This window comes from Bos mutus, chromosome 2 (assembly GCF_027580195.1).
Source record: "Bos mutus isolate GX-2022 chromosome 2, NWIPB_WYAK_1.1, whole genome shotgun sequence".
NCBI lineage: Eukaryota > Metazoa > Chordata > Mammalia > Artiodactyla > Bovidae > Bos > Bos mutus.
This window is the reverse complement of record NC_091618.1, coordinates 51,016,947-51,030,571: the sequence shown is the minus strand read 5'-3', so window position 1 is coordinate 51,030,571 and position 13,625 is coordinate 51,016,947. Positions and strand designations below refer to the sequence as shown.

Sequence of the window (13,625 nt, the reverse complement as noted above, 5' to 3'; positions counted from 1 at the left end):
AGAATTCTTTAAATAAAAAACCACGGACTTCTATAATGAATCAAAAGAGTCCTATCCCAGCCAGAATTTTGTAATAAAACTTGCTATTTTATCAACAACCCAACTATGGTAGAAACATCGTATTCCACATTATTGACCAAGAATCTTCATGAATATCTAGCATGCCACATCCTGCTTTCAGAACTGCCTAAACACCACAGTTGAGGGTTAGCATCTAGCCTGAGAAGTGACCCTTATCCATCAAATAGGTCATGTTCAGGATAAAATGAAGGAAAATATCCATGAAAAATGGTTATATCCCTTTGAGTTATGTTCCAACTGTAGAGTAAAAGAAAATGACTTTTTGACTTTAGTTTTACAAATATGGCAGCAATCAAGCATGCAGTATAAATGGTTAGAGTTAAGATTCTCATGAATAATATGAATGAGACTAGTAATACTTTGGAATAAATAAAACATTGCTTGATAATGGCCCAGTATGACTTCCCTTTAATTCTATGGAGATTATAATAGTGGGTGTCCCAACCACTAGGTAAAGCAAAATATTATTTTACTCTGGTCTCCTACATTTGAAAAATAATCAAAACTGAAAAAGTTTCTTAAAAACTTGCCAGGTTTCCATTCTAAACTCCCCTAAAGTTCAAAACCAAACCCCATCTAACCATTAAAAAAGAAAATATAATTGGTCAGTTTTATGAAAGTCTATCAAGTTGGCAGTGAGTACCAGTGACCAAATTTCAACTTTCTTCTCTGATTTCCCAAACTTAAATTCCCAAAGCCATAAAGTAAATAAATAACTTCAATCAGCAAAAGGGGACAAAAGACATTCTGAGAAAAAAATTTTGGATGAAAATACAAATACAACCTCTCTTTTACTCTCACGCGGTAAGCGAGGTATAACCTTCTGCCTTATTCTGTGGCAGGACATTCTACTCATTGGTCTCTTTCCCCTTCCTAATACTGCATCCTCTGCCAGCAGGGTAAAACAAAAATCAAGCTGATTCCAGTGATAAGAAATGAAATCTGAAATGACTTATCACTAAATCAGTATCCTGTATCTCCATCATGAGTATTCCACAAGTCTTTTAGAATAAAAGAAGCACTTACTGGCTGCCAATTCTAGCACATTATTTTCTAAAGTGCTTCAGAATGCCTGATGATAGGAGATTTCCCACTTTGAAAAGGCGTTACATACCTCAGCAGCATGACAAGGTCTGCATCACTTGAAAGACGCACCAATCCTGGAGTCCCTTCAGTTCGGATAAATTGGATCTTCTCCCTATTCAAGCAAATAAAGAATTCAAATATGTGTAGTAAACGTTGGCAACATAATTCAGTACTTAAGGCACCATTTTTTAAAAAAAGAATGGTCACCACATTTTTTTTGGTACCTATTGTGTGGTAGCTACTGTGCCCTAGGAATACGCATCCAAGTAAAACGTGGTCCTTGTCTTCAAGGAGGACCCTCATGAGCATCAGCATCACCCATTTCTAACAATGATAAAAAAAAAATTTATTGTTCTCATCTTTTGCTACTCAAATACTACTACAGGTAGCAGTACCAACCAACCAGTAAAATTCAGTCTCTGCTTTGAGTTAAAGCCTTATTGCGGGCTTGACTATAAGTAACAGTCTGGACCATTCAGATTAATTCCTTGTTATTCCAAATAGGATATTCATTTGTTTTCCTGAGGATATACCTCTACATTATGCATGATGAGCACATTTCTACTTGGAAGTAGGTACTATCTGTAAATTATATATTCGGTATAAAAGCATGTGGCTCTTTCAAATAACTGAAACCTAAAACATCTTCAGTTACTACAGTTGGTGAAACAGACTATATGTACACTAGTGCAAATGTGTATATACTTATATATACACACACCAAACACAATTTTGGACCATTGTTTATTATAGATATATGTGATAACACCAGCGTTCATTTGTTTACAGAGTCACTGTTTTGTTAATCTCAATTCTTTATATCAATATAAATTCAATATAAATTTTTTTGGTTGTTTCCGCTCATTTACATTATGCCGTTTCCAAGTACACCATATCAATTTTGATAAGAAGACAAAAAATAAGAACATAAACTGGGTACTGAAAGCATTGCTTTTGATAGGAACATACAGTCAACACAAATACACAATTTTACTCTAAGTGCTAAATGATGATATACTCTGATTTCTGTATACTATGAAATAAAGTATCAATATCTGATATAAATATTTGTTTAGATTTAGTTATTTTCTATAGAGTATCTTGTTTTCCTATTTGACAGTTTAATAAAGTTCTAATTAGATTTTATAATCCCAAATTTCAAATTCTAATTTACCTGTAGGCTTGAAAGTAATGAGGTGAAGACAAGGTTCAACTGTTGAGATGAAAAATTCACTACTGTGTGCTCTTAACCACATAGCTTACTGGAAATGATAAACTGAGCTTAGTCCTAGGCTGCTTCTGCTTAGATCCATTTTACAGAATGTGCTAGTACATGAAGCACCTAATCTTTGATATTTTCAACCTTTTATTGCCAGTATAAATATTATGTTTTACATAATTGTATATACTATTACAGCCATATTATATATACCATATAGCAGCTAGCTACTGGAAATACAGATATAGATATACATATAGGTAAATGGTAGGCATATATATAAAGGAACTAAGAAAAGAAAAGTCAGCCTCTCCTCTCTGCTTATGGTTATTTCAGTCTGAAGTCTCAAACCAAGCAGAACATTTTCCCTCACGTGTTATAATCATATGTCTGAAGCACATGATGGAAACCAAGGCCCATTATCAGGTAAATTCTATTTTGATAAGAGATATAAAAGTTGGTTTAAAGAAAGCTAAATCAGAAAAAAATTATCTTGGAAAAAAAATGAACTTGACCAAAGAAGTACTCTTATAAGTGTGACTAACAATGTGTTGTGATCTTGAAGAAACAAAAGCTACCTCTAGTCTATCACCACAATGGACTAGGCAAACAACAAAACCAGAAAACAAACAGGCTGAACTCTCTCTTCTACTCATTTAACTGGAACCACACAGAACGGGTTGAGTGATGAAAAAGATAGCATGCTCTTGACTGTTGCTTGTATGGAGCCTATGATATCCTGTGGATAAGGAAGAGATCATAGCTTCCTGAGTCAGAAGGATGACAGGGTGAGGGAAAGAAAGGGAAAGACAATGGAGGAAATATGCCAATTGGGAAACTTCTCATCACTTTCCAGATATCAACTATGAGGCAGTGAAGACAACTGGCCTGATTCTTTAGGCCAAAAAATACAGAGGTGTGGCCTTCCTTGGTGGTTCAGACAGTAAAAAATCCACCTGCAATGTGGGACACCTGGGTTTGATCCCTGGGTTGGGAAGGTCCCTTGGAGGAAGAAATGGCAACCCACTCCAGTATACTTGCCTGTAGAATCCCCATGGACAGAGGAGCCTGGCGGGCTACAGTTCATGGGGTTGCAACGAGTTGGACACGACTAAGTGACTAAGAACATATCAGAGGCAGGCTGAGACTAGTTCTCTACAGGGCCAGCTAATTTATCACAGTGACAAGAGATGGGTCATATGCTTCCAGGAACAGGGCAGTGGAACGTGTTATTTGATACACATCATACCACTGTTGTTGTTGTTCAGTCGCCAAGTCATGTCTGACTCTGCGACCCCATGGACTGCAGCAGCAGGCTTCCCTGTCCTTCACCATCTTCCAGAGTTCGCCCAAATTCATGTCAATATTCATTCATTCAGCAAACAATTTCTGAGTACCTACTATGTGCTAGGCATGGTATCATATACCAGGAATCAAATAGGATGTAAGATACTGCCCTTTCTCAAAGAGTTCATGGTGCAGTGGAAGAGAGAGAGTCCATGGGAAATGCCAGCATGACATGAATATATTTAAGTTATTTCATTCATTTAACTGAGCCCTGTTTAGGCCTTCTCTTCTATTAACTCCTTCATAGAGTTCTTTCAGGTAAAAACAAAGAAGGCATTGGTTTATTGACTGCCAAGAAAGAAGATCAAGGCTGAGGAAGAGAAAAAAGTGCGTAGTTATCCTCAGAAATATCACCAATCTTTCCTGATGGGGGGAAAAATGGGAACTATTCCTTGGTTATCAGGTATTTGCCCAATATTCTTTAGTCCAGCATTTCTTTAACTGGCATCATTGCCTACTAGAAATCTACAGATGTGATCTTGAATACTAGGAGAATTTTAAAATGCTGTGTTTCCACTTTGATGATTAAAACTGCTAATATGAGGTAAGCATATTTTGGACAAGCTGGATGACATTTATGACTAGACATCACAAAGTGACTTCAACTCCCAGGTTTGCATTTACAAGACACTTGTTGCCAAGTGATCAGAGGTGAACTTTTAGTGTTGATGAGCAGGGCTTGATGTTAAATATGATAGCTGCACCTGTCTGCTACTAATACGCAATTCTTTCACCATTTAAAAAGACAAAACTTTTCTTTGGTAGTATTAAATTGCAAATTAAATGATCATGACGAAATAAGGCAAGGTAATATATATGTAAATTGCCACAGGCTAAAGAGAAAACAAAATAAATGGACTTAAAAAATGCTAAATAAAGCATATGTTATGGTTTTTTCTAAGAACAAAAGTTTTTAAATAGTTTATAAGTAGAAAAATGGCAATAGAATCATCACAGGATATGTTTAATGATATATTTTTCTTCAGTATTGTACTTGGGGGTATACTATTAAGTGAATTGACTCATCACATAGATAAAAGTAAGCTATTTGTTACGCAAGAAAAATTATGACCAAGATAATGCCACAGATGCATATGATAGACCATTAGACACAAAAATCAAAAGAATCAAGTCAAACACAAGTGAAACAAAAAGCACAAATATATCTTTCCACTGACACTGGTCTCAACATTGGTGATTTGGCTTCTGCAAACAAAATCTTCTCGCAATATCATTAATTCAAATGTTATTTTTTTTGTTTTTACTTAATTTAATATTTCTTTTGGCTTTATAGCTTATAAGCTGTAAGGATATGGAGTTCATGCATGTTTTATATTTGTACACATTTTGTTTCACTAAATACACGTGGTTAAAAATCACTATTGTAGATCTGAAATGTTTGTTTTCCTTTTAGGATGGAAAATAACAGAGTGGATTCTAAAAAATTTCCATGAGTCTACCCAGTGTCTGAAATAACCATAACAAGTTTGAGAAATATTGTTGAAGATTCACATGACTCTGATTAGAAGGACTTTTGAAAGTTACATTAATATATTTACTCAAGTTTATTTTATAAATTTACAGAGTTAGAAGAAATCTATGGTAATCCTCTAATTTCTTTCTTTATTGCCTTCACTTTAATGAAGAAATTCTATTCAATTTTAGTGGTTTATAATGAGAATTAAGATTATATTGGCTTCCCTGTTGGCTCGGTGGTAAAGAATCTGCCTGTAATACAGGACACATAGGTTCAATCCCTGGGTTGGGAAGATCACCTGGAGGAGGAAATGGCAACCACTCCAGTATCGTTGCCTGGAAAAATCCCATGGACAGAGGAGCCTGGTGGGCTATAGTCTATGGGGTTGCAAACAGTCAGACATGACTGAGTGACTGAGCATGCAAGATTATATTCAAAGAATATTTTATCATTGGACCATTTCCTCATGGGCATGTTGCTCACTGTACCCTTTACAACACACTCCAGCACTTCCTCCAGCATTGCACTTTCTCACACAGCCACTCAGTTATAACTTCAGTTCATTTTGAGTCGTGAGATTCTGGAGGGCAAAAGTCCTTCCTCCTTTATCTCTGTGCCTTCCAGTACCCAGCACTATGCTGTGCACATAAGAAGGGCTTAGCAAAATCAAACCAGGCAAATGAGCCGTTAATACCAAAATACATTTGGCTCCAAACAAATTTCCCTGAGTCCATTCAGTATTTGGAATAAATTTATCTTTATACCATTTTTTTGTTGTGGTGGAGAAAACAGAACCAGAGAGCTAACATTATTTACTAAAACAGAACCCACTGCAGGAAGTACAAAACAGGTAATGACAACTTCTTCATAAGAAAACACAACTGTTATATAACTAAGAGATTCATACAGATACCAGACTGTATACACAGTGACATCCCGGGAAAAAGTCACTGGCTATTACTGTCTCTCAAATGCCTGTCGAATTCAGACCTTGGTAACCACTTCCTCCCAACGCGTAGAATCACCCCAGAAGATCAACTCAAGCAGAAGATCATTTGAGGACAAGGGAACATAGTCTCAAGACCGGAATTCCCACAGAAAATAGCCTCACTGAAACCAACCAACATTTTGGTGCAGTTAAAGTAGGGCACGTGATCAAAAACAATCAGAAGCACCAATGCCTCTAAACCACAACACTCTCTGGATTTCAGACTCTGCACACGTTTCCTGTATGATGTTGTTGCTATTGTTCAGTCGCCCAGTCGTGTCTGATTCTTTGCGACCCCACGGACTGTAGCATGCCAGGCCTCTCTGTCCCTCACTGTTTGTTTGCCCAAGTTCATGTCCATTGCATCGGTGATGCCATCCAGCCATCTCATCCTCTGACACCTTTTTCTTCTGTAAACAGAAGGTTTCTGTATACAGTTTAGTAAACCTTCAAAAATATATATGTTGTGAAAAATCGCCTCAGGGCAATTTTAGAGAAATCCCCATGACTTTTCTGATGGAGTAATGTCAAGAAAGGAAAATCAGTACTAATGATTCATATTTCTGATTACAGTCACAGGGCATGGTCTGGCTTGAGGTAAGAACCAAGCAGTAGAAAGGTCAACTTTTCTTTCTACTTCCCATTACATAGGTAAGGTTTGGAAATAAGGATCTATTATTATCTCACAATGCTTATGGACACACAGAGGTGAAATCAATTAGTCATATATTTAGAAGCAATATTTGTTCTAAGTGGATATAAATCAGCTCTGTGCTAAGAATTGAGAGAGTTACTTAACTCTCTCTGCTTGTTTTCTCATCTTGAAATAAGCATAGTTACAGTATTTGCCTCATAGGTTGATGGAAAGGATTCAATGAACAAATGTAAATAAAAGCCTTAGCACAGTATATAGTAGCATGCAAAAATCTCAAAATATTGAGTATATTATCAGATAGGTCTCATAATTATTTATTCCTTTTTCAACAGACAGAATGATCTATTGAAAATAGAGCCAAATTAGATGTCTGGTCATATATTCCTTTTTCTGCTTCTATTGTTGGCAAGTTGTTTTAATCTTGGTATTTATCTTGGTTAATTCCACAAATACCTATTGAGTACTTCTATGATATGCACTAGATAAGACTCTGGCCTCTCTGTAATACTGAAATTAATGCTGTGAGGACCAAAGAGATAATCATATGAAGGGTTTAAAATCCTCATAATTTAATAGATAATGGGAAACATTATTCTCAGTAAAGCAAACTAAAGCAAAACTATTTTAAGACTAACAAAAGGAATTTAGTTATTACATGCAAAAAACATGTGGCTATAAGACACCTTAATCAGACATTCTTAACAGCTTGTACCCTAAATCCATCATTATTCTGAAGAATATCTAGGTTATGCTAAAATGTATAGCTAGAGGTTTATATTTTTGTATGAATTATAATAATTTATTATGTATTTGATACAAGTGTTTTAACTGAAAAGATATTCAGGAATTGAAACTGTGTTATATAGGCATATATTTTATTTTAAAATATATGTATGAAATAAAAAACAAATGGGTTACAATATAACCCATTAACATTAGAATGGACAAGTCTGTTAAACAGTATGTAAAGGGGTAGACAAGGATACAGCAGTATTTTTTAAACAGTGATATAAAATGTCAAGGTAAATGAAAAAAAATAACTTGAGACACCAATTTCCAGAAAATCATACTAGCAGTTTTCTAGATTTGGCAGTCATTATTTAAAAAACTATAAAAAAAGTCCACTCATAACAGAAACAAAAATATAAAATACTTTTGGAAAACCTAGACACGAAACTTTCAGTGCCTATATAAATAAATAAATAAGAAAACTGTATTGTAAGAAATGCAAAGGTTGAATGCATGAAAAATTATACCTGTAGAAGAAAAAATGGAAAACTAAATATCTTAATCATATGCAAAGTAACTTAAACTTTTTAAAAATGTCCATCAAAATCCCAATGTAATTTTAAAAGTAAATAACATTATTCAAAATTTCATCTTAATATTCAAAATAATGCTACATGCTAGAGAATTCTAGCCAAGTTTTTAAAATAAATAATTTTATGCTACTATTTCCTGGGATCTAAAGTAATTATTGGAATATACAAAGATATATACATTGATTTATTAAAAAGAGGGATTCTGTATCTTTATATATGTGATTTTGTACACTGGAAATGTAGTTACTTACCCCTTTGAGGTAACTAATTTTAGGGGCTATCATTAAGTCCCAAATATACTGCTATGAAATTGATTAATTTATCAAATATTTCTTAAATACCCACTTTTTACAATATAAGATGTGAGGTACTATGAGAAGTAAGAAGTTATAAAATGAGTAAAATATAAGTTGATTTCATTTAGCTTATACTTGATTTGGAATATAAGTGTAATAAAACATATGGTAGAAAAATATAAGATGTTTTTAAACATTTTAAGCACCAGTGGTAATATTATGCCATTTTTATTGTAAATATAAAATTCAGACACATATGATACCTGAGTTTTGGTATGATGGTACTCTGATGGGTCTGCAAGAATGTTTACTATAAAATGTACCTTCAAGGTACAGACAGTAATAACGTATTCAGTGGGATGTATTAATAGTATCCATTTGTATGTAGGACAATGTGCTTGAAATAAGGGCATTTTAATTTTAACCAAATTAATTTTTCTGAAGACAGTTTCCATAACTACTCAAATTCATTGAGAAAGACAAAAAATACATTATTAACATAGAGGCTATGTATATTTTATTTGCTCTGTAAGACTCACTAATAATTTTGCAATTAAATGTAGATGTAAAAATCAGATTTCATTAAAATCCATTTTTAATATCAGAAATAGTAACACATTGTTCTCTATGATTAAAGAAATGTTTTATTATTCTCGGGTTTAGGGAAAGCATTGAGGCTAGAATCCTTCCTGATACTGTACTTTAGTCCACACAGAGACCACATCTGATGAGCTACTGAAGAAGGATGCCATTCTGCTTAACTCTTTTTTGATATGTGCAACAGAATATAGCAAAAATCAACAATAGAACAGACATACCTAAAACATGGTTATTCTTCATGTAAGAAAATGGTTTGAAAATCCTAACTGAATCCTTTGTTAGCCAGAAAATATAATGCTTTGGAGAAATATCCAGTAGATGAATATATTTAAGAACTTTATTTATGGAAAAATTTAACAAATACCTGGGTATAATATTTTAAGCAAATCTAATCTAACCTTGGCTATGAGAATTTTTCTTTTGGGCCTTTTCTAATCTTAACTGATTGACTGTCTAGTTATTTTAAAATTAATAGTTATGAAATTCCACATAGGGAAAATGTGAAAACTAGACAATTAGGTACATTTTGATGTACATGTCAAAAATCTATACACTACTACAAATTGGCATATCCATTTGCATAAAACATAAGTAGCAATTATTTCTTCTGCAGAAGCTGTGGAATAGAGACCTAGGACTAAGGATCTGTGTTCCTTACTATCCTAGGTAACAATATTTCAAGCCTCTCATTAGATCTACAAGAAGATTATTGCCTGAGAAGATGGGTATAATTCACCTTTGGATGACTTCTAAAATGTTATGTCAATGACTCTGCCATGATGGTTGGCCCTCAGTAATTTGCACTGAATCTTGAACCAAAAGACTCACTCCTCTGTGCAAACCTGGAGCAGTCAAGGCTGGTTTCATTGCTTACATGTAAAAAATTTTAGAACAAAGTTTCCTAAAGAACATAGTGTAAGCGCAACACTAGAAAGCTGTCCAACATAGAAATTAGTGATGGAATGCAAGAGACCATTTCTGTATTTTAACTATGCCCACAGAATTATACGATGGCATTTATACATATGATCCATCTTAAGAAGAGTGGTTTAGAAAACCAGTAAATTTAGGGGAAACTACTTTAAACTGAGTCCTTGTGATATAATTAAGAAGGGAAGGACAGGCTACTAATATAATACTACTTTAAATTTACTGTATCCTTTGTATTTGCTTACATAGTACCAGGGCAGTAAATATACTATCTCATTTAATCTTCAAAAGGACACTGCAAGTTAGAAACTCCTATCCCCATCCAGATGAGGAAACTATGACTTGGAGGAGCTAAATGCCTCATTCAGTCTGGTGAGTAAACCACAGAGCCAGAATTCAAACCAAGTCTCTTTGACCCTCAACTCTTAAGATCTATATTCTACTACTTTTTAAGTGTCATTATTAATGCTGATCTCCCAGTTGGGAAACAGACCAGGACTCTCCAATAACATTATGTGGTTGTCAGTGAATTATCTTAAGTATTTTTTAAAAATTCAATAGTTGAGCCTATGTAATTTTTTCATAAGAAAAAGTTTCAATGCAGATTTCCTGTTACATATAACTTGGTAAACAAAGTTCAGAAGTTTGTCATATTGGTTCCAGACATCTGAAAGAACAGTAAACAAATGAGGAGAAAACGATGAGAGAGCTAGGCAGGTTGTAACAGGAAATGCATAAGGATTGGCAAGGGGAAATCGATGCTATTTTGAACCAGTAGATCAGATGTTAACTGAGATTAATATTGTAGCCAATATTAAATGCAGAAAAACTCATCTGTTAGAAAACTGAACAAAAAACAGGTTAGAAATTTTGAACACTGGGGTTTGTTTTAAGAAAGGTAGCTTTTGGAAATTTTAACTTTTTATTTCACAAAATTTTGTATTATTTGATAATTTCACAATGGCATGCACTGTTTTTAAAAACGAAAACAAAATTAACCATATAATTTGAACAATAACGAAATTCCAGGGCTCTTAAAATAGGGTTATGGGAAGAAACAGAAGGTCAGAGTCTGTGTTTGCTTCTATTCTGGTGAACCCTGGGACACACATTCATTTGCCTTTTGTAGCTCAGAATTTCTTGACTTCCAATTTATTGATTTACTAGTGACCTAAATAGGAAATGGCCCAATTTATTTAGAACAGAAAAAAAGCATCATAGATTATTCTCACGGGAAGGAAATTTTTCAAAGAACATACTCATGGAGGAATTGACCTATAGTCCGAAATAATTATCATCACGGTTTGAGGAAAGTTGGGTTAGTAGGGTGGAGACAGCGATGGCACCCCACTCCAGTACTCTTGCCTGGAAAATCCCACGGGCAGAGGAGCCTGGTAGGCTGCAGTCCATGGGGTCGCGAAGGGTCGGACACGACTGAGTGGGGTTGTGAAGAGTCGGACACGACTGAGCGACTTCACTTTCACTTTCATGCATTGGAGAAGGAAATGGCAACCCACTCCAGTATTCTTGCCTGGAAAATCCCAGGGACGGTGGAGCCTGGTGGGCTGCCGTCTATGAGGTCGCACAGAGTCAGACACGACTGAAGCGACTTAGCAGCAGCAGCAGGATTAGTAGGGAGTAGATCTACTGGTTAAATTCAACTATTACACAAAAGGGAATTCTCAACTCTTAAGTCAGTTTTACGGTACTTGGTTCCTTGTTCATAATACAATATTGTAGAAGTACCAACACCAAAATTTTATTGACTTTGTACGTATTCCATTCATCTATAAAATATTCTTAAAAGGTTGTGTTTTTAATGAATAGATTTGTCTTTGGATAAAATCTTAAAACATTTTGTATCAGTCTTTATTTTAATGTTATAGAGCTTCTTAGTAGGATTACTCTCTTTCACTAAGAACCAATGTAATCCAATGAGACACAATCCATTTGACGGAGCTACGACTTCTGGATGTTGAGTTTTCTGAGCCAATAGATCTCTTCTGAGATTAAAAAAAAAAAAGAGAAAACAACTTGGTAGCATGTACATTTGCTTGACAGATGAAGTTAGACGAAGCAGAATTTTAAAAATAGCAATGGAAAGCAAAAGCTATATCCCAATGCATGAAAACCCATAACCATTCTACAGGAAAAGGTATTCAAGGTGCGTCTCAAGGAAGAGAAAGCTGTGTATGGATACAAACTAAACAAATTGCTTGCCATCTTCTGGAGGGCAAGGAATCATATGAGAAAAATGAAAAAAACACAAAGCACAGAGGTGTACCTATTTGAATTTCCCAAAGGCTGACACTTAATTCCTCATCATATTATGGAGAAAATAAGAAGGCATATTTTTATCTGTGCCACCGATGAGGAACAATGTACACACAGCTCAGGATAGGCTCACAGTTATCTTTGCTACTTTTGAGCCATGACTCAGCAGTTCCATTCCATGCATAAATCTCTTATCAAATACATGACTGAAATATGAGATTAAAGAACCCCAGCTTCCCCGCCTTCATTTGTGGGAATGTTCCTTACAATGCAGTTTTTAACTATATGAAACAGAGTGTTCCTTTAGATGTACAAACTTCCCCATCATGTAGTTACGATAAGCAAAGTGCTGAACTATCAACAAATTTTCAGGCTAAAAGTACATAGTTACACACACTCTATGTAAGAGCAACATTATTCCACTGACTGAAGTTCCTGCTTCTTCCTACTTGTCATGACTGCTCAAGCCTTCTATGGTCAAATTCTATAAACAGTTATAGAAAATATAAATGGAAATTTATTAACAAGTTTTGAAATAAGATGGAAACTTATTTTAAAATCTATCAAATAATATCTTAGCAATAGATTATCACATGAGATTTTCCTTAATTGAGGACCCCAGGTGTCACTAAAAAATAAAAACCTTCAGCAATTTTTAGGAGATTAGAGACTTTAAAGACTCTAAAAAGCAGAAGGAATAAACAAAACTGGAAGCTTCCAGTGGCTGCAGGTTTTCCCTCTGTTAGGACCTGTTAAGGTTCTGTCAAGTCATTAAGGAATAATGATAATGTGAGATGCCTTGTTCAGGTAGATTATATCATCTTATTTCTCTAACAATACAGATCTTAAGATATGTTAAATTAATAATAATGCAGAGTTGTAGAGCAAAACTGGAAAATTTTGTGAGTTTCCTTTTTCTTGTTCTTTTTTGTTGGGACAGGGTTCTTTCAGAGGAATGAATATTGACTACAAGTAAGGGGAGGAGCAGGTTGGAGCTGAAGATGGTAAAGAGAGAAAACAGAGTTCTCCTTATTTTCTGATTTGCAAAAGAGGAGGGATTTTGTTTGTATGTTTGTTTGTTTTGCTTTGCAGCCCAGAACCTCTAAGATCTCTCATTACAGAACTGAGGGGCTCATTTCTACAAAGTTATTTTTACAGAAGACTCTCTAGAGGCCCATGGGTTGCTGAGTAGATGCTATAATATAAAATATACAAAATGACAGCTTGTATAATTTTTATAATTTTTCCTGACTGAGAACAGCATGCTTGTCAAGTTGGGGAAAACACTGATACCTGAGTTAGATGCTAGTTAACTATGTGAAACCAGGATTTCTATATAAGCAACATTAG

The 13,625-nt window shown here is 34.7% G+C and overlaps 1 protein-coding gene across 2 annotated transcripts in view; it reads right to left on the bottom strand.

The window, feature by feature from the left end:
* HECW2 (HECT, C2 and WW domain containing E3 ubiquitin protein ligase 2) overlaps positions 1-13,625 on the bottom strand; it is a 432,558-nt gene that overhangs the window by 59,365 nt on the left and 359,568 nt on the right. For both annotated transcript variants that reach the window (XM_070388859.1, XM_070388865.1), the window contains one exon: positions 1,196-1,279. In XM_070388859.1, coding sequence (XP_070244960.1) covers positions 1,196-1,279 — 84 coding nt within the window. The remainder of the gene's footprint in view (positions 1-1,195; positions 1,280-13,625) is intronic.